General features: G+C 40.2%; 2 protein-coding genes across 12 annotated transcripts in view; one reads left to right on the top strand and one right to left on the bottom strand.

The window, feature by feature from the left end:
- MARCHF1 (membrane associated ring-CH-type finger 1) overlaps window positions 1-21,828 on the top strand; it is an 891,585-nt gene that overhangs the window by 857,298 nt on the left and 12,459 nt on the right. For all 11 annotated transcript variants that reach the window (XM_060653840.3, XM_060653837.3, XM_060653841.3 and 8 more), the window contains one exon: window positions 17,627-17,774. In XM_060653840.3, coding sequence (XP_060509823.1) covers window positions 17,627-17,774 — 148 coding nt within the window. The remainder of the gene's footprint in view (window positions 1-17,626; window positions 17,775-21,828) is intronic.
- Window positions 6,343-21,828, bottom strand: part of TMA16 (translation machinery associated 16 homolog) — a 59,355-nt gene continuing 43,869 nt past the window's right edge. The window contains exon 7 of the mRNA XM_060653848.3: window positions 6,343-6,542. Within this exon, the coding sequence (XP_060509831.1) occupies window positions 6,473-6,542 (70 nt within the window). The 3' untranslated portion in view covers window positions 6,343-6,472. The remainder of the gene's footprint in view (window positions 6,543-21,828) is intronic.

The following is a 21,828-nucleotide window of genomic DNA, read 5'->3' as shown; positions in this document are numbered from 1 at the left end:
GGCATTATTTTCTTTCCATTATTGTGATTTGACAGGTCAGGCATTCAAACGTCAGTCAGTCTACAAAGCCTTTTAGGTTACTTAGCTCAGCCCTCTCCTGTTATATCCTTCAAAAATTATTAGCACTCCATCACAATGCACAAAGGATTTGAGCCTACTTACAGAAATACATGCCAAAAAGTGAAGCCAATTGTTAAGGAGGTTGTAGGAAAAAGAAGCCAGTGAAATAAAATCCTAAGACAAACATAAGGAAGATGCATACCACGGGTCCTGTGTGCTAGTTAGACAGGAAGAATAATTTGCTTCCAAATGGATTAGCATCCAAAACAAAGAAGGAAGTGTGGTAAATTAAATATTTTATACAAATATAAATATTTTATACAAATGTAAATATTTTAGCAAATACATAGATTATCAGATCACTGAGGTCCTAGGGAAATTTTCCTCTTGTGCTGCCATTAAGTAAATTTGGTAAAGGTGTATATCATTTACAGTAATTATACTCTAAGATGCATTGTGTTAATGACCATAATAATCAGCCAGCATTTCCTGGTTGCTTACTGGTGTTAGGCACTGTGCTGCATGCTTTGTTGTGTACCCAGCCTCATTTAACTCCCCCAAGAAACATGAAATAGGTATTCTTATCATAATGTCACAAGGGAAAAAACTCAGGCTTAGAGAAGTTAAATAAACTGTCTAAGGTGTCTGTTTTTACTCAGTGGAGCTGGGATTCAGTCTTAAATCAATGTTATGCCTAAGTCAGGTTTTAAGCACTATTCTACGCTGACTCTATAGGTCAAAGTAGGGAGTGATCGTATCTGCCTGCAAAGTTAGAAAATGCTTCCCAGGTAGAGAGGGAGTTGAAATTGGTTATGAGTGGTAACTAGATGTCTCCCAATGAGACGTAAACATTTGAAGACATTCTATGCGAGAAAACAGTGCATTTAAATTCACACAGGATGAGTAGTTCACAAATTGAAAATAGCTGGCTTTGCCAGAAAGAAGGATGACCATAGGCAAGTTTCTCAACCTCCCATCCTCATCTACAATGGAAGTAATAATAGGATGCCCATCATTGAGAGGTTTTGAAAATTAATAATGTAAGGCTATTAATATTATTGTTAAGACAGATAATAGATGAAGTTAAACAGAAGCAAGTACCAGATTATATCCAATGCTTCGCTAAAGAAGGACATGGGAAGGACAGTAAGGGTATTAAATAATGAATTGATATATTTGGACTTTTGAAAGATTGCTTTGCAGCAATGTGTGGAGAATGAATTGCCCATGTAGTTGAGCCAGGCACAACATGCAAGCTAGAAAACAATATGGACTTAATTAAAGCAGTAGCTGAGGGGACAGAGAGGAAGGAACTTAATAGGGTTTAGTTACTGAACGACTGCCAGAGCTGAAGATGAGAAATGAGGTATAGGAAATAACCCGTGATGGTTCTCAGCTTTCTGCCTCCACTGATTAGGTGAAGGTTTTAATCATTAACTAAGGAAGAATATACATGCAGATGAACAAATCTGGGGAAATAATATAAGAAGTACAGTCAGAACACATGAGTTTGAGATGCTTGTGAGCCGGCGAAGTAAAGGTGAGTCTGAGAGAGGTTGAATCTGGACTCGGAGGGAAATGTGGGTGGAAGTCATCAGGATATCTGTGGTCGTGGAAGCCCCAGACTCAGATGAATCAGTGAGGAGTGAGGTATGATGAGAATGTGGAGGAAGATGGAGCCCTGGGACCCAGATGTAGGGCCAAGTGGAAAAGAGAAACCAGCAGACATGCTCAACAGCACCAGCCAGAAAGGGGCAAGAGACCAGTGAAGAGTGACACTCTTGAAACCTAAGGCTTAAAAGAAATTGGAAGACTCAGCAGTGCAGTGTCGAGTGCTACAGACAAGACTTTGAGTAAACGTAAAATTAGGAGGTCCTCAGTAATTTTTAGCAGGAACCATTTCAGGGGGGCCACATTTGTGACAGCTGGATTTCAGAGGGTTGAAGAATCTACAGAAAGTAAGGGTTGACATTCAGAGAAAGGTAGAATATGCATTCTAAAATGTTGCCTGTGAAGCAGTAAGTAAATGGCTTTTGGTGGAGCAGAGAACCAGAGACTGTGTTGTTGTTGTTGTTGTTGTTGTTGTTTAACTGGAGATAGATGTATAAGGTTCTTAAATATTAAAAAAACAAAAATAAGCAACCAAGAGGAAAAAAATATGGGGAAAAGCAAATGGTCAGTACACACACACACACACACACACACACACACACACACAGCAATCTAAACTATTAACATTTCAACAACAATCTAGTATCAATTTTATCCTGTTAAATTGGCATTTCAAACATGCTCAGAGTGGAATAATTTTCCCAGAGAGCAAATTTGACACATACCAGAAGTCTTAAATATGTAATACGATGTCTCCATTAAGTTTTATTTCTAAAGATTTACATTAATGAAGTAATCATGGGTGTGCACAATATTTTGCTACATGAATTCTTGGCACAGTATTAGCTATAACAGTGAACAAACAAATGTAAAACCTAAAACAATAATACTTCCAGGAGAAAACATACGAGAAAATCTGTATGACTTTGGGATAGGCAAAAAATAACCAAAATAACCAAAATTTCTATTAGTGAGATGCTAATAGAGACTTCAGTTGCTATTTGATAGCATATATGCAGCCATTAAAGATGAAATACAGTGACATTCGTGATATATCGTTGCCTTTTAAAAACTGTTTTTACTGAAGTGTGTTAGCATAATGTCTCCCTTTTATTTAAAAATAGAACTCTTACTTAGCATTGTACTTAAGGTTCTAGCCCCTCCCTATAGGTGCAGATGTTCTGGAACACTGTAAAAGGGAGTGTCTGTACCTGCTATGCAGATAGGAGTAAAGTACTGTGGCCCAGAAAGTGGCACTCCTTTTTGGTAGCCAATGGGGGGATCAGTGCATGGAGACAAAATCCTGTCCTCCTGGGCTCCAGTGATGGAATGAATGATAGGCCAGAGCACAAGTGCAGACAGAGTCTTTTAAGTTCAGGATGGATGGTTTTTGTGAGGTGACTCAGACTCTGCAGTCTCTTGAACCATGTGTCCCGAAGTAGTCCTATGTTAGACCCATTCTCCAAGTTCTCCCCTGCTAGAGTGGCTTGTAGATGAGACCTATTGTCAAGGGTCATGGAAAGTGACTAATTTAGACTGCAGAGGGATGTTTTGTCCTCTTAGATAAGAGGAGAGGAAGTAGGAAGGGTGTGATGCAGTTATAAATGAGGATTTAGTCTAAAGACAGGAAGTTGAGAATTTATGCATGAGGGTATCAATGTTCTCCAAAGTAGAAGTTATATTTAATAAGACCCACTGTCAAGACATCACTTCTTTCCCTCTCCTGGAGGGAAAAACTAGTAGCAGAAACTACTAGTTAATCACTCTCTGTCTCCACTTTATCTTCCATACATTTATAAGAATGACCTTTTAAAAACCCTGGTATCCTTAAACTCTAAAAGCCTTTCTATCTTAGTCCTTGGAGATTGCTTAAACTTGGCCCACACCTCAAATCCATGGCCTGGGACCATCCACATCTTGTACCTGCTTTCTGGAAGTGCCTGCAGCCTACTTTCTGTTTCTACATACTCTGTCCATATAGACTGTCCCACTTCTGTTCATATAAATCTGATCTCCAAGATGAGTCACTTTGTGGATTTTGTCCCCAAATTCACTTACCTCACCATTTGGTGAGCTCAGTAGCAGGAGAGCAATCCCACCATGAAGCCCAGGGGTTCTGCCTTCTGTCAGCTACCCCACAACACTCTCAACCCCTCCACCTTCTCCTTTCCTCAGGATAGACAAACTTTCTCCATTGTCTCACTCAAAGAGATCAGTCCACATCCGTGTTCCTTGTGGTCTTGATTTTCACTCCAGCTAATCATACAGAAATTTATTTTGAACAAATTCTGAGAGGGAAATCTGGGAAGGACATCTGCTTTTCCCCACACATGAATGTCTGTCAATCTCAGGCCCCATTTTCCCTGCCTTTGGGTTGATACTCAAGGCTCTTCACCATCCGGTCCTGCCCACTCTTCCCACCTCACCTCTTGCCTTTTAACCTCTTGCTCACGCTCTGAGTCTTTGCAGTTTCCTCAAGCAAATCTGCATCCCGCAGAACTGTGTAAATTTTCACATAATTCACCTTATCCTCTTTCTCCTTCTTATCATGCTCAGCTCAAGCATTGAAAGCATTTTATGATCTTTAATAGAAAGGGGATGTTTAAATGGGAATATTAAACATTCCTACTCCATTTTCAATGTGGATAACTGAACTTCACCTCTTGGTTTTTAGAAGAACAAATTATTAGAGTAATATTAGATTGGCTTACCATTGGCTTACCATATTCCTGTCCCTTTGCAGGGATTCAGTAGCACTAGAGAAATGGACAACTGAATCTGCTGAAAAATGATGCTTATCAGAATTTTAATGACTGGGAATTAAGGACATGGAGAAGGAAGCAGGCCAACCCATTTTTATTAGATTTCCAAAGAGATGGGGCGGGGGGAGAGGAGATAAACTATTAAATAAGAACTTTTAAATAAGAATTCCTCTCATATTCACTTGTGAGTCTTAAAAGCTAGGAAGAAAAATGGAATCTATTCTAGAATGTGAACAAGTATCACTTGTGTCTCAACAAATTCCACACAAAGAGCAACCAGATATGAGGGATACATTGCTTGAAACAGACTTCTCAGCAAGGGCACCTGGAGGTCCAGAACAAGTTGTTTTCGGTGTCCTCTAAAAGGACATAAAATTTTTGGCCACCCAGAAACTTTCCTTGGTTCAAAGCAACTTCTTAAATGGAAGAACACAAGAGTTGAGTGTGGTAGGATGGGACACGGTTGCATTTCCTATACTGCAAAATGCAGGAATGCAGTTGAACATTCACCTGCAAACAAGAAGGAGCTACCAGTAGGCTGAGAATCGGCATTTGAGATTTGGAATTCATTCTGAGTACCGCAAATGAGGAAACTGGCCAGTTGTGGTTGTTTTCCAAGCATGTCACGTCCCCGAACCATAAGTTTCATTTCCAGCCTGTAGAGATTATATGTACCTCCCACCCTTCCCTGGTCCAGTGCTTCCTTATTTTGTAAGAAGCGGATATGTTACTATTAAATCAATTAAAGGGAAAGGCAGCTTAAAGCAAAGGCCCTCAATCTGCAAAGTGTCTCAGACCTCTCTGAGAATTCAGTGAAACGATATGGACCTCTCCCCAGAAAAAGTCAATGTAACGTTTTACATACAATTTACAAAATTAATATACCCCTAGAAATCCCAAGGAACTTGGCTCTTTAATGAAAAGGCTTCAGTTTTAGGACAACACTCTTAGCAAAGTCTCAGTCTCTAAAATGCAAAACAAGCTTAAAAGTAATATATTGAGTCAGCTAATTATGCTGGATGTCAAAACGCTGCTAAAACTGATTTTTATTTGGTTATCTTTGTGTTATTATATCTAAAATGTGAATCAATAGTTAGAGTAAAGGTCATTGGCTGCCATTTAAGCTGGAGTAGAAGAGATATTTATTTTTCAAATTTATTTCAAATTTTTATATGAGAGTAAAAACACCAGCTACAATGATAAAAACATTATATACAGTGTTCAGATGTGACACTACTATTAAAGCAGGCTAGAAATAGGATGAAGAAATTTTTTTTGACTCCTAAAAATAAGTATTGACAATGAGCTGTCAGTAGAATTGACACTTTGTACAATAGAGACGCCACAGAGAAAACTCGCTTTTTTCTTTGCTGCCACCCGAAGGAATATTTTGGAAAGATAACTATATACATTCACACATACGTACAACAAGACAGTTGAGAGAAAGAAGCATTTATGAAATCAAAGTCTGATAGGCAAATACAGTTCCCTGTTCTAATACACAAAGCCCCACAATTATGATGCTAATGTAAACTCTAAGAAAGCAGGAATTTAGGTTGTGTTCTCTTGCACCTAGAAAATATCTGACACATTGTGATGCTTCAGTAATTAGCTCCTGAATGAAAAAATCCACTACTCAATAGAGTTTTAAGAAATCTACATATAACCTACTGTATTGCTCTGGGCAAATCAGTTCAGTTCTCTGGACCTCCGTTTTTCCATGTAGAAAGGGAGGGGTTAAATTTGGGTCTTTTAAAATTGGGTCTTCTAATATTCCCAGTCTCTATGATTCTGCTTAGTACATAGGTACTTTCTTCTAAACCTAAATGATCATTTTAGGTACAAAGAACCAGCAAGCAATGGCCTATGAAGACCATTATGTACCTTAGTACATAGGTACTTTCTTCTAAAACCTAAAATGATCATTTTAGGTACAAAGAGCCAGCAAGCAATGGCCTATGAAGACCCACATGCACATGGACGAAAGGAGATACTTACAAATGAAATAAACATGAGGAATATATATTTCTGAGGCATGTTTATTTCTTCTGGGGAAGAACATCATAGAGGGCAGTGGCAATTCCAGGAGTCCTACGCAAGGTCTTAAATCTGTAGAGAAGAAGGAATATGCCATTTTTATGGAATGTGATCCAGTTATTCTCTCTGTTTTCTTTATGAAGTCACATCCCATAATGAAATATCCCCACGGACACAGCACCGTAGATTTTCTGACAGCTCAGCATGCCTGAAGTGGTAACACACTGATCTCTCTTCCAGAATGTATGATATGGTATTTTTCACCATGAACTCAAGAAAAGACAGACAACCAAGTATTGGTTGAATATTTTAAAATAAACTTTATTTAAGTGCATCTCTTAAGTCTCTAAGTAATTTGTGTTCTTACATGACAATACTAATCAGCCCAGATTAGGGTGAAATTTTTTTTGGCGGTGGGGGGGGGGGGGGGGTTGAGGGGGTTGGTAGGGAGGTAGAAATATTTTCACTCTTGTGGAAAAATATTAGAAATGACACTTTCTCCCTAAAATATTTCCCTAAATTTTTATTTCCTCAGAAAAGTAATCCTCAAATTTCAGCATACATAAAAATCAGTTGGGAATGTTTATTGAGAATGCAGATTTCTAGATCCTCATACAGATCTGGGACAGAGCCTCAGAATTTACCAATTTAACTATTACCATGTCAATTCTGATGCGGATCTGCCAGAGTACCTCTAGCACATCTCCCCTCTAGACAGACCTAGCTGTCCAGTTCTTTCTTTTTTTTTTTTTTTCCCCTCTCATCTTCATTTGTGACATCATTGCACCCTCTAGTGGATGATTGTACTCAGTAATTTTTTTTTTTTTTTCTTATACTTAAAAACACCTTGCTCAAATCTAAGGAAATCTCATTGCTTATGAATTTCTTGAATGGAAACAATGGGAGCTCGGGAGAGCGTTTATAAGAAAACATGTTTACTAAGCATCAAATTCATATTTATGTATATATATTTAGTATGTAATATACACACATTTTACAAAAAGAGAGAATTTTAATCCTGGTAAGTTTGACTGAATTTAAGATAGCTAATAGGCTTTTACAATTTTTTAAGTTCTTATTTATTTATTTTGAGAAAGAGAGAGAGAGAGTGAGTGGAGGAGGGGCATAGAGAGGGAGAGAGAGATTCCTAAGCAGGCTCCTGTGCTGTCAGTACAGAGCCCCATTCAGGGCTCAGTCCCAGAAACCGTGAGATAGAAACCAAGAGTCGGTCGGACTCTTAACCAGCTGAGCCACCCAGGTGCCCCCATATATTTTTGTCACTTTGTATCTACTGACGACAAATTTTTAGACTATTTATACCTGTATTGTTGATATTCTCACATAGCAGTTTCCATAAACGCCTTCCAGCGCATCAGTACAATAACTTGGGTCTTCGAGATCTCCTTCTGAGCATCTTTTAGTACCTAGTGGTCCTTGAGACCCCTTGAGTCACACCTAAGATCCACAGGTCTTTTCAGAAAGTATTATATGTTTTTTACCCCATGGCTTCTATCTCTGAAAAACCTTGTTTATTGAGGCTAAAACCTCAAGGATCACAAATTCTGTTGGACCAAGCAGGTAATATAAATGAGTAAAGTAAGCAGGGTGTAAACCAGAGAGTGGTGGGGACTAAGGAGAACTGAGTTTATTACATTTCAAGGAATTCAAAAATTAATATTTGTGAACCCACGATGGGCCTAAGAACTATATGGAACTTGGTTTTACAAACCAGTTAAGGACCCCTGGTTTACTTGAGGGTTAATTAAATGCTAACTATTATGGATGTTCCCATGTATAATTCTAACAAATACCCTATATAAGACATAGTAGATCATCCCAATTTTACCAGTGAGGTAACTGGAGCTTGAGGAGGTGGGTTACTTGCCCGACATCAGAGTCAACATCAGGGAGTTGAGACTTCCTGCCTGGGACTCTAGTCCAGGTTGGCCTGACCCCAGAGTCTGTGTTCTCATTCACTTCATTCCAAAGCATCTCTGAGCATGTGCCTTCTTGCCTGTTTGGCCTGACTGTCACTTTATGCTCCTCACCACCCGCCCCCCATGCGGCCCCTAATTCTCCCTGTTTCCCGCCCCGCCCCCGGCCTGGCTCTTTCCAACATCTTCTGTGTTCTCTTAGCCTCTGATTCTACTATTGTCTTTGCATTTCGACCATTTCTTATCAGGTAATTGACACCTTTCTCTGCATCAGCATGATTCTTAGTAACTTATTACTCACATCGTAAGCTAATGTGATAAGCATATTGATACAATTTTTTTCTTACTATTGCGTAAATAAGTGCACCTTTTCCTAGAGCTTTCAAATGGTATTTCAGTGATGCTTAGATTTTTGTTATAAGTTAGATTTGCCCTGATATAACATCTCTACGTTTCTACTCAACTGGGCTCTTTCTGAGCACTACTGTAAATACTGTAAAGTAATATGAACTCTTCTCTAAAGTACTATAGAGCAGTTGGCTCAAAAAATTTGTTTTTGAGGGGCGCCTGGGTGGCGCAGTCGGTTAAGCGTCCGACTTCAGCCAGGTCACGATCTCCCGGCCTGTGAGTTCGAGCCCCGCGTCAGGCTCTGGGCTGATGGCTCGGAGCCTGGAGCCTGTTTCCGATTCTGTGTCTCCCTCTCTCTCTGCCCCTCCCCCGTTCATGCTCTGTCTTTCTCTGTCCCAAAAATAAATAAAAAACGTTGAAAAAAAAATTAAAAAAAAAAAATTTGTTTTTGAAAAGTAAGTATTAAGAGTAATTGTGTATAAAATTCAAGTTAATTACTTTTGGAGGAGAATGAGCTTTTTCTTTCACTTATCCATTCTCAGGTAACTTCTTGGGTTGTGCAATCACTAAGAAAGAATGGCAGCCCTGGGGCGGGTTTCTGGATGTTTCCTATCAGGCTGGCTTTCATGTTCTCCATTCCTCAAGAAAGACATCATTATAATCCACACACCCACATTAATGCTTTTTTATTTGGGATGTTTGAGTCTCTTCAACCTTTTATAAAAACTGTCACCCAAAATAGTATTTCTTTGGGAAGTCTTAACATAACATTTTGAATTGAATTTCCAAACAAAAAAGAATGAAAACGTACGGGCGCATGTATTGCAACCTGTGATATATTTTTTCCAATCCTAACAGAAAAGAAGCTCTCATCGTGCAGCCTTTTATATGATTCTACCTAGTTTATGCAGAGTAAATTACCCACTTGCCCTTCTTTGTACAAATAGTTAACAAAAACAGACTGTATTTCCCTGCTATGAGACTCAGTATTCAGAAAAAAAATCTATTTGAAATTGGAAAATAGATGGAGATGGGTGGCTTTGGCTGCCTTAATTGTGTATGAACAAACCCCAGCTCATCCTTCCTTCATCCTTCAGTGATCAGCTATCAACAAGAAGCATCACTCTAGAAGATAAAGACAATTGAAGTTTAATTGGATACAGTGCTGCAAGTTCCAAGCTAGGGTAGCCACTAACTTTATTGAATTCTTCTTAAGTACATGGAACTGCTCTGCACTTATGTGCGTTAACTCACTTCAACTTGACCCTGTAAAGTAGGTACTATTCTTATCACGATTGATAGGTAAGGAAATGGAAAGACAGAAAATTGAAATAACTCACCCACGATCACACAGCATTTAGTGGTAGAGTCAGGATTTGAACCCAGAGCCCTCATTTTTAACAAGTACACCTTGAATCGAAGACACAGAGTACATTGTGAAATTGCACAGCTCATTCCTCAGTGTTGGATTCAGCCAGGCCTGGGTATGCATATTGGGAACTAGCTCCCCAGGAGATTCTGTTACACAGCCAAGTCTGAAAACTACTTCTAATTATAAAAGATTCCCAGAACTGAACAATTTTTATTCTTACTTCCCTCCATGTTCAGGTAGTGCCCATTAGCAACTCTAAATGCCGAAGGAGACCGACCAAGCAGTAGCAGGATGTAGCCGTTGATTCCAGGTTCCCAAGTGTTCCTCCTCTTTGTGGGAAAATGTATAAACCGTGTCTCAATAAGACTGGCCAATTACTTGCAGCATTATTTTTACGTAAGCTGGGTATCTATGACTGTTTTCCCCAACTTTAAATCACCACATGCTCAAATGACCCCCAGATGGTAGCTGTTCATGCTGTATATTTCGAGTGGAGATTTTGAAGGTTCATCTGGACACACACGGCCCATACCTCACTATTCGCGCTCACAATTTTTTTGGATATAGATCCTAACCCTTCTTGCAGTGCAAGACCATCTCCTTCTGTCCTGTTGTCAAGAGAAACAAAGGAGCTGCATTCAGTCAAAAGTATAGAATGCCCCTCACATTGGACCTTGCATGAAAGATGTTAAATAATTAGTATCAGTGGACCAAAAGTGGAAGAGAGAACTGGGCGACGAGTGGGGAGGCTGATTTCAGATTATAGTAGTCGCACAGAGAATCTCTGGATATAACATTTGAGATCTGGGCTCCCACTAAGAAAGCCAGGAGATCTATGTACACAGTTTGAATCATGTACCAGCTTGAATCATGTACACTTTCTGACTTGTGTCAGATAATAAGCACCTTAACTAATCAGTGAGCTTAACTACCCACCCTCCACATCTCAACCTGGCTTTCTTGTTTCCTACCTTTCATCAGGTTTGTGGTAAATATCACTAAAAGCCTGAAGAAGTGGTTCAGTCAGTTAAGAGTCTGACTCTTGATTTTGGCTCAGGTCATGATCTCATGGTTTGTGGGATTGAGCCCCATGTCGGGCTCTACAATGACAGTGTAGAGCCTGCTTGGGATTCTCTCTCCCTCTCCCTCTCTCTCTCTTTCTCTTTGACTCTTTCTCTCTCAAAAATAAATAAGTAAACATTTAAAAAATAAATAAATACAAGCCTGAAGAGGTCACAGTTTCCTCCAGGGTTCTCCAATCCATTTTTAAGAGAGAAATTATTTACCAAGGCATGTCTGTGAATTTGGGAATTAATTAAGTTCTCAAGAGTTAGGCCTTATAGATGTAAAGAGTCTTTTGTTTGGTTCTCTCCCACAGTATTTGAATTATAACTAATGAAATTAGTTTTACTATGTTTTCATTTTATTAGTTTTAATATGTTTTCGTGTACCTAAACACTAATTTGAAAATTAAAATAAAAAGCAAAATGGTTTGTTTAGTGATTAATGAGCTAATGACAAATGATTTTATTTTATTTCAAACAGATTCACTGATGTTGTGATTTTTTTCATTCAACCTGAAATACTTATATCACAGCCAAGTAACCAACCTGGTTTGTTGATTTTCCTTCCCTGAACTACTAATCAGTTTATGACAGGGAGTGACAAGTGCTACTTCTAGTATAGGCATCATTGAGGTCACCATACAACTCTGCCAAGTGTCATTAGACAGGTGGTGCTCAAAGTCTACCTTGCATCAGAATCACCTGAGAGCTAGTTAAAACATGGTTGTAGGGCCCCACCTCCAGAGCTTCTGATTCAGTAAGTCTGGTGTTAGGCACAAAATATTGCATTTCTAATGTTAAAACTCAATTCAGGCATATTAAAATTTGTAAGAGTTTATGTGAGCAAAACTCAGTTTGAATCCGGCAGCACAAAACCAGAAGTGTTAGGAGCTCTTTACCCACAGGATCCAGCGGAGAGACTATACAGAGAAAGGGTGGGAGGGAAGAACGGAAATAATTTGATTGGCTGTAGCTCAAAGCCTAGTTGACTGTGATTGGTTTATCCTTAGGTTTCCATTTCCGAACCTTCAGGCATTTATAGGCTTAGATTTTGGTTTGCTTAGGTAGGCTGTGTTGGCATTAAAGCCATCTCAGCCCCACGGCCTCCATGTTTAGTTGAACACTAAACAAGAACCAAGTTGATGCTGCTTCTGGGGAACACTCTTTAAGAACCACTGCCCCAGGGGCGCCTGCGTGGCTGGGTTGATTAAGCACGCCACTCTTGATTTAGGCTCAGGTCATGATCTCACGGTTGGGTTAGAGCCCTGCATCAGGCTCTGCTCTGAGTTGACAGTGAAGAGCTTGCTTGGGATTCTTTCCCTCTCTCTGCCTCTTCTCCACTTGCACTCTCTCTCTTCTCAAAATAAATAATAAACATTAAAAAAAAGAAAAGAAAAGAAAAGAACCACTGCCCCAGGAAACAGATTCATAAATACAGAGAAGAGGGAAAAGGGTCTCCAGGGAGAAGGTAGGGGATGGGCAAATAGGTGAAGGGGAGTGGAATATACAGGCTTTTAGTTATGGAATGACTAAGTCACAGGAATAAAAAGTACAGCATAGGGCATATAGTCAATGGCGTCATAATTGTGTCGTATGGTGACAGATGGTAGCTACACTTGTGGTGAGCGTAGGGTACCATATGGACTTGTTAATCACTACGTTGCACACTTGGAACTAACCTAACATTGTGGGTCAACTATTCTTCAATGTAAAAAAAAAAAAAAAAAGAAAAGAAAGAAGGAACCACAGCCCCATACCAGTGGACCCTCTAGAAACTTAACCAATATTATAAGCCTCAGAACGTTTACTTACTATCCTCTGGCACAATATATCTTACTAAAGCATATAGATAATGTAGTAAACTTTAGACGCCCCGGATATTATTTTTACTCACATGAAGTAAACTCTACTATGTAAGTCGGTTCGGAAAATTTTAAGTGCTCTGACAGGGAGTGACAGTTAAGTGTGGTTTTGCATTTATGCTGGGTTGTTGAAATATCCAGGAAGAGCTTGCTCAGCTGGCTGGCTGGGAGCTCCTGGAAGGCACTGTTCTCGGTACTAGTACAGTTTGGGCCTGGCGCCACCTGGTGGTAGTTATTTGCTCCATCATTCTGTAGCTTTGCTGATAATCCAGTTTCAATGGCTGTTAAGAAAATTAGAAAATGTAGTGGAAACTATGTCAAGGAAGAAAAAGAAATGGATTTAGTAAAGCATTCCTTAGCCCGTGTATTTTGATAGTGTGCAAATAAGCGTCCTCTATTCTTCTCTGATACAAAGATTTACAAAAGCATTCTTATTGGATGGTACTTTTTAATTTATATGTTAGGACAGAATAAGAATACAAGTGACTTAAACTAGAAAACCTTCACAGTTTGATTCAGCCAGCACAAATGGAACATTTCACAGAAACAATGTGAGTATAAATGCATCAATTTATACTCCAATTCAGAAGTCCTCAGAAAAAAATCTAGTTGTATGATTCGAAGTGAATAACAGAGTTCTGTTCAATTCTTTCCATTGTTGAGGGCTTTCCGTAAGGGACCAAAGGCCAAGAGCAATAAAGCAGGTACCAAAGACCTAGAGATCCAAAGACAGCAAGGTCCAAGACCACCCACGTAGGAGGTGCTAAGATTTTGCCACACTGGTTTTGCCAACATTAGCTAATCCCTCATTTTGGAAGTGTAAAAGAGGACTGAGCGACTGATGGGGGGTGGACAGGGGGATTGGCGGTGCAAAGAGTCATAGACAGCTGGACGGTGTGCTGTGGTGTATCACTGACCCTTGTCCCTCAAAGAAGGGAAAGGGAGCTGCTGACTTATTTCCACCAGCTTCCTTGAGTCTCCTTGGAGAGACATGTGTCATCTTAAAACTGAGGGATTTGTAGATGGATATGTGACTCAGGCCTGAATAATCTAGAGAGGAATGGCAGTGACCCTGCTGTCCCTGCTGGTAGTAAGACAAAGGTGAGGTTGTTCCCCTGGCAGAGAGCTGTGTGTCATCAATGACGGGCCAGACGTTACTATTTTCTGTGTGCCTTTGGGAAGGCCAATGCAGAGACGTCTCAGAAGTGGTGCATGAGAATTTGCATCCCAAACAAACACCCAGGTGATGCTGACACCACACTGCTGCTGAGCAGGGGCCACACTGACGGAGGGTGGGGGGCAGCTCTCCTGTCTGATATCCCCCTTCAGAGAGGTCCCAGTGGTAAACATCGGACTGGGGTCTGATGGGCATCAGCACACATTATTTTGTACAAGTGGATGGGGGGGGGGGTGGTGAAAATGCTGTGTGCATTCCTACAGATTATCGCTTTCCTGTAACAGAATATTTTGTGAACTGATATTCAATTTCAGCATCCCAAATATTAAGTTAGAGCCCTTTCATGATAGCTTTTGTTTTGTTTTTTTTTTTAATGTTTATTTTTGAGAGAGACAGATCATGTGCAGGGAGGGCGGGGGGTGGACAGAGGATCCGAAGGGGGCTCTGCACTGACAGCAGGGAGTCCCATGCGGAGTTTGAACTCACAAACTGTGAGATCATGACCTGGGCCAAAGTTGGCCCCTCAACCCACTGAGCCACCCAGGTGCCCCTCATGACAGCTTTGTTAAAAGATTTCTATCCTTGCCTTTCAATCCATTCCTCATTGTAAAGCCTTACAAAATGTATTCAAACTTTATATATAAACCTGAAAACACAAAAATACGGGTGAACATTTTACAAAATACACTGATTTCTGTTAATGCTCAGTGCTGAATATTGTGTGCAATAATGTAATTATTAGAAAGAGGGCACTGTGGTATTGCATTCACCAATTGCATTTACCAATTTACCACTGTGGTACTGCATTGTGATGTTTCATGAATTCCAGAATAGTCCCTGTAAGAATTTATAAAGGGAAGCAGGGAAGTTTGATGGTCCCTTTACACTTCACTTCTCCTTAAAATGCTACTGAGATTAGGAAGTGACAACTTCAGACCTTCTATTGTCTGGAACCAGAAGGAATCTTTACAAATGAGTTGGTCCATCCTTGTCAGCCCCACTCATATTTTTTTTTATTTGAGCCTCATTAAATTTGAAGAATGTGTTCTCAGCCACCTCATCAAAATGCTCCTTAGACTTAAGAAGACACAATTCTTAAGGTTCTTTTTTAAGCCAGTTTTACAAGTGACGGTTGATTTGGTAGGGATATTTTGTTACTGAACATGTTTTCATCCGCTTGGAACATTTAGGAAATGTGAACGTGTAAAGCTGCCTTTCTGCACCATCCGGCAGTTTTTATTTGGTCATACTGGATATAAAGATAATTCACAACGGTCCTTAAATCACGAAATGCTATTGCCAAATGATAATATTCTGTTTTACAATGAGACAGGTTATTCAGATTAACGCGACAATAAATCAATGACAAAACAGATTTTTAAACATCAGTCTTTCACAGAGATGGTATGAAGTTTAGATAAAAGCCAAGATACACATATGAAAACCTTCTCAGTTCAGTGTCGATTAATTACACGTAGAGCCTAGACTGAAGCATCTGGTTCTCCCATAGGCGCATTACCAAGATTTCTCCATTATTTGTTTGATATAATATATAAAATACAGTTTACTCAAAAAAGAAAGTACAAGATGAAGTGTGATTTTTTCATTGGTTCTAACAGACCCTTTATAAGGAAAACTGCGTGATGACTAGCCAGTAGGGGAGGAATGGATGGTGTTTGGAAATATAACATTTATTTCTCTAAAGTGTTTACAAAGCTTTCTGGCGCATCATGACCAGATGTTAAGTATTGTGCTTTCTTACAAATGAAATTATAGGATCTTAATCGTCAGAATGGAAGGCACGTTAGGAAGTATCAATTTAACTCTTCTATCAGGGGTTGCATTTGACAGCAAGTAGCAGAGTCCTGAGAAACAGTGGCTTAATTAGACAGAGCTTTATTTTCCCTGCATATAAAGTGGGCATCCAGAGAGAAGCTGTTGCTCATCAGGCTGAGTCTCTCCAATTCTCAAGACTTTCCCTGGGGCTTGCAAGAAGCTGTTGGGACTCCTACCATTAATTATGAATTCCAGGTAACAAAGAAGAAAAACTGAAGGAAAGGAAGAAGGGGAAGTTCCTGTGCCAGGAAGACAAGAACTCAATATCCCAGTAGATAGTCATCTCATGTCATTGATGGAAACCAGTCATTGTCCACCTCTGTCAGGGAAGGTTGGAAGGTAGCTTTTAGCTGGCCACAATGCCAACGCTCACAGAATTAGTCTGTTAATAAAGGAAGAAAAGAAGAAGGTTCCTCTCCCCATACCTCTCTGATACAGTCTCTGCCACAATCTATATCTTACAGAGATGAAGCGATTGGCTCAGAGAGGTTAAGCAACTTTACCTCTGTCTCAAAGCTGGTGGCAGAGTCAGGACTTACAGAACATGAACATATGCCCTCTTGTTTTCAACTGAGGACATGGGGATGGGTGGGAAAGGAATGGGGGTCTTCTGAAGTTCTAAAGAGTTTGCTTTAGCAAGAGCATAATAAGAATGGGGAAAAGAAATCACGGATTCTTCAAAGTTTGGCACATCGATGTGACAAAAATCACAGTGATTTGATTTCCCTTTAGAAATGGTGCAGTGAAAAATAAAGGCACAATTCCTAACAAAAATGAAGTCATACTGTAACCGTCAAGGCATTAAAATTTTGAGTCTGTTTCTCCGAAGTAAATAATGGACATGTTTCCTCATACAAACCTGAACTTACTACAGTAAAAATTGTGGTCCTCTTCCTCCCCCAAGAGGGATCAGCCCTCAGCTTCCTGAGGAGTGTGCCTAAGGGCCAGTGATTTTGACGGTAGTGGTAGCAGAAAATCAAGATTGTGCTTGAAGGGCCTTCCTCGGATTCTCTCCCATTGCCCAGATGATAAAATGTGTTCTCTCGGAAAAGGGCTGTGAACAGATGTTGGCTTTCACAGATACCATTCAGCCGTTCAAGTACCTGTTAATGTACATACGTTCAAGAATGCAACACTATATCCGGTTATGTGTTAATCCGAGAAGAGATTACTTATTACTACTTATAATCTAGTACCACAAAGGAGGGAGATATGCAGAAACCTGAAGGAAATCTTTTCCAAAAATTGTACAGCTGTAAAACTATCCCATCTGTGTTATAGACAAGAAAACTACAGGCCAGCAAAACAGAAATTACTTGATTTAATTTGTTTAGGAAAATATTTGTTTTCATTTTAATATATATTTAAGTTATATATAACTCCAGGGGTTATGATCTCGTATCTTTCCCAACACAAAGACTTATTTGAATGTTGTCGTGTCATCTGAAATTGCAGATATCTTACGTTTCTCCTCCATTCATGGTCAATGTCTGGCATATAAATGGGGGGCCAAGTTTCCTAGTCAGAAATTCAGTATTGTAAGTGATTCATTTACAATTGCAGTGGGAGAAACTACAGATGACCACCAGCGAAAGGAGGAAAATATTCTGCTCTGTCACATTCCACGTAATCGCGATCACCTGTGTGGTTTGGTCTTTGTATGTATTAATAGATCGGACAGCAGAAGAAATCAAGCAAGGCAATGATAATGGTAAGAGCATGTCTCTTTTCTTTTTTCCTCCTATTGGTTTCTCTGATGACATCAGAGGTGGGTAGGGAAGCTATTTCCCCTGTTAGGTCTTCATGTGTGATAAGCTAGCAAAAACCAGTACTGGCAATTAAGTCATCTCCAGTTATGTTATAAATACTCTGATTGAATGCCTAGGGTCCCACGCTGAGGTACGAAATTTATCAAGTCCATATAAACATTGGTAAAGAGAAATATATAGATGTCATACATCACTTCAGGCTTTTCAGGAACTGATTAAGAATCATGTTCTGCCTAGGGAGCCTGGGTGGCTCAGTTGGTTAAGTGTCTGACTTCAGCTCAGGTCATGAACTCATTCATGGCTTGTGAATTCAAGCCCCACATCAGACTCTGTGCTGACAGCTCAGATCCTGGAGCCTGCTTCAGATTCTGTGTCTCCCTCTCTCTCTGCCCCACTCCTGCTTGCACTCTCTCTCTCAAAAAATGAATAAACATTAAAAAAAAATTTTTTTTTAAATCATGTTCTGCCTGGTGTGAAAAAGCAAACAGTTGTGAAAGTGGAAGTTTTTTCATTTAGTTTAATTCACTATAGTCATTGCTTCTTTTAAAACATGAATAAGACGATACTCTACTAGAGAAATATGTTATACCTTATTAATTAGTACCATATAATTTGATAGGAGTAGATTAACACTATGGTTTGAAATTTTAGCCATACTGAGTTTAATTGTGAAGGATGGTGTCAAGCCTACAAAGAAAGCTGTTTCAAAAATCATTAAGGCAGATTCTAGGATCTGAAAAAGATAGGTCATTTAAAGCAGAATAAAAAATAGACTGTTTATTTTCACTTCTGAATGTACTCAGCTCCATTTCTCATCAGGCTCTACCAGCTTCCACATATGGCATAAATCATAGCTGGTAAAACAATGAGAAATATTCCCAGAAGCACCCCCACCATCAACCCTTGAAAAAAACAAACACACAATATTAAGCCACTGGTGAATTTAAAAAGAAATTGTTCAGATGATAACACTGTAAGTTTGTAGTATTCTCAAAAATGCCTATTGCTTCCCTCAAAGAAAGAAACTGAAAGAAATAAAAAGGTGACAGGAAGTTAGGGAGAGGAAGTGAGGGAAAGAAAGAAGAAGGAAAAGAATATTAAAAGGAAAAGTTCTGTTATTTCTGCCTTTCTTTGGGTTCGGAACAGCAGGAGCAATGTGCCATTCTCACGCTTGCCCGCTCGGTGGCAGCAGGGAGCACCAGCGCGAGCTCTGGGCGCTGGAGAAGCGGCTGGGGAGGAAGGGACTGTGAGGACCCGCCCGCTGCGCGGCGATGTGGTGGCTAGGAAAACGGGTCGGTGCAAGTTGTGTTTGTGTTTCAGTTCCATATGACAGTGATATTTACAGTGTGTACCAGACTAGACTGTTTACAACTACATTATGCATTAGTCCTGAGATACTGGATTTTTAAAACATGTCTGTTACATCCCTGGAATAAGTTTCCTGAGGATAGGACTTTTTTTTTTTTTTTTTTTTTTTTTTTAACCCACGCCCTCTATACTTACAGGGACGGGCCCAAGCTAAGTAACAGAAAGTGTGCCATACACAGCAGTCATGTACGGATAGAACAACAACGAGGCACCCCACCACCACCCTCACCTTCGCACACCCCGGTATAAGATCTTCAGACTCAAGTGTTTTCCTAGCGATCAAGGGCAGCCCTAACAGCCAGGGATAAGTAGTTGTAGATGTCTGATTTAGAGTTCAGTGTTTGAGAATCATAGATCCGCCCCAGTGTAGCCCTGCCTTCTCCCAGCGGTCGCCATGATACCAGCAGGGCCCCTCCTGTTCTCCTCTGGCCACATGAGAGGGAAGGAAGATTATGAGCACCTGTCCTGGACATAATGAGAAGAAGCAATCTTGTGTCACCCATATACAGACAGTCTAGAACCTCTCCCTTACATTCATTTACTCAATCCCACTTCTGAGACAAGTGAGTGAACAGTGATCATTTCTCCTACAATGAACAGGACTATCTCCACTTCAGCCAACCAAAGTCTCCAGAACCCAAGAAACCCTTGGCCCCAAGCTTCCTTCCATTTATCTCACTCTGCCTGCTCATTCTCCAGTGCTCCTGGATACCCTCATGCCTTCAGTTGTCATTTCTATGCTGAGAACCAAGCTCCAAATTTATCTCCAGCTCATACTGCACTCCAGATCAGGCATCGACCTCCTGAACGTCTTCATTTAAAGGTCTTCCAAGCACCCCAAACTCAATGTGTCCAAACTTTTAATCTACTACCGCTGTCCACCCTAACACCCGTGGGAAAGGCATTACTACAAACACCTGTTGCCAAATCCATTTGGACTGTCATTTCTCCTCTCCCTCTCCCCAACTTCTGCCTTCAATCACCAAATCCTATTATTCTGCCTCATTGGTCTCTGGAATCTGTCCCTGTCTCTCTTTCCTGACTGCCCTCATCCTTGTGCAAACTATCCTTTTACTTGAACACCTGCAACAGTATCTTTACTAGACCTTCTCCAGTTCTGCCCACCTTTAACCCATGCCCAATGAGGTATTCATTGCAAATTTACAAAACACACATCTGATCACATCCTATCCCTACTTAGCCATTACTCTTAAAATATATCCCAAACTCTTTAATGTGACTAAATTGCCCCCTTCCCTGCCCCCACCATGATCTGGTTGTAGCCAATTTTTCTGAACATTCGTTCAGCCCCACAAATGGGGCTCTAGACCTTTGCTCAGCTTTTCCCTCTACATGAAACCTTCCTCCAGCTTCTGTCCACCACACAAACACTGTTCTGTGTTCTCACACCGCTCAACTCCCACTCAGCCTTTGCAGGTTGCCTTAAATATCACTTCCTCTGGGACACCTGGTTCAGCAACCTGAGCTAGAACAATTATTACTACCGTAGTGGTTCTCAAAATGGTTCCTGGGACTGATAGCATTAACAGCACCTGGGCAGTTGTTAGAAATGCAAATTCTTGGCCTCTCTGCACCCCAGACCTATGGACCAGGAATTCTGAGGACAGAGCCCAGTAGGGCTGTGCTTAAGAAGCCAACGGGTGATTCTGATGCCAAGTATTGAGAAACGTGCTCACCTAGCATCCTGCACTTAACCCACTTCATTTTGATTGCATATTTGAATTACCTGTGGAGTTTCTATACCCTACAAAGCCTGAGTTTTATCCCCAGAGGTTTAGGTTTAATTATCCCCTATGTCATGGTATTTGCAGACATGATGAGAAGCTCTGCTGTACCAGGAAACTTACCACATACTATTGTAATTGCTCATTTAATTGTAAGTCTCCTGGCACCAATAGACTCTGAGCTCAGGGAAGGACAGATCGCTCTCCAGCATATATCCCTGGGGCTGAGCACTGTGTCAGGGACCTGGAAAGTTGCCCAGTCAACGTTGTAGAAGGAATGATGAAGTGTGAGTGCCTCATACCCCATGCTCACACTTTCCTATCTTTCATGTTTCTTGTAGAACTTTTCTTCAAAATGCCTACCCCCCACCTCAGTTCTGGGTGGATGCAGGATTTCAGGCCAGAGTCTCCCAAATGAATTATTACTCAGGTCCCTCAGATTTCCAAAAGAAAATACTGAATGATAATCAAAGGCTATATATATATATATATATATATATATATATATATATATATGGTCCAGGGTCAGGTCAGCTTTCTACTGTATACTTTTAAAAATTATTTTCAGTTTCTTAAGAGCAAGTGGAAATGAGATGAATTTTATCTTTGGTGTTCAGAGCTTCTGAATTAGGCAGCAAGATATTCATCAGGAAACCATATCCATGACTTCCTACAGACCCACTTGCCAGTGGGACAGTTCCTACCTAACTTGGATAATTTCAGATGGAAACTATAGTGACTTTTGCAAAGGGTACCATCTGTACTTATGTCCAGATTGTATTTAAAGCCTGACTTCCCAAAGTACACATTTGTAGGTAGTGTGGGCATCTGTATGAGTTGTTATTATTTTAATCTCCCTTTGGCATTGGGACTGTGAGTGCTG

Source organism: Panthera onca, chromosome B1 (assembly GCF_046562875.1).
Source record: "Panthera onca isolate mPanOnc1 chromosome B1, mPanOnc1 haplotype 2, whole genome shotgun sequence".
Classification (NCBI taxonomy): Eukaryota; Metazoa; Chordata; class Mammalia; order Carnivora; family Felidae; genus Panthera; species Panthera onca.
This window is presented reverse-complemented; position numbering and strand designations above follow the sequence as displayed.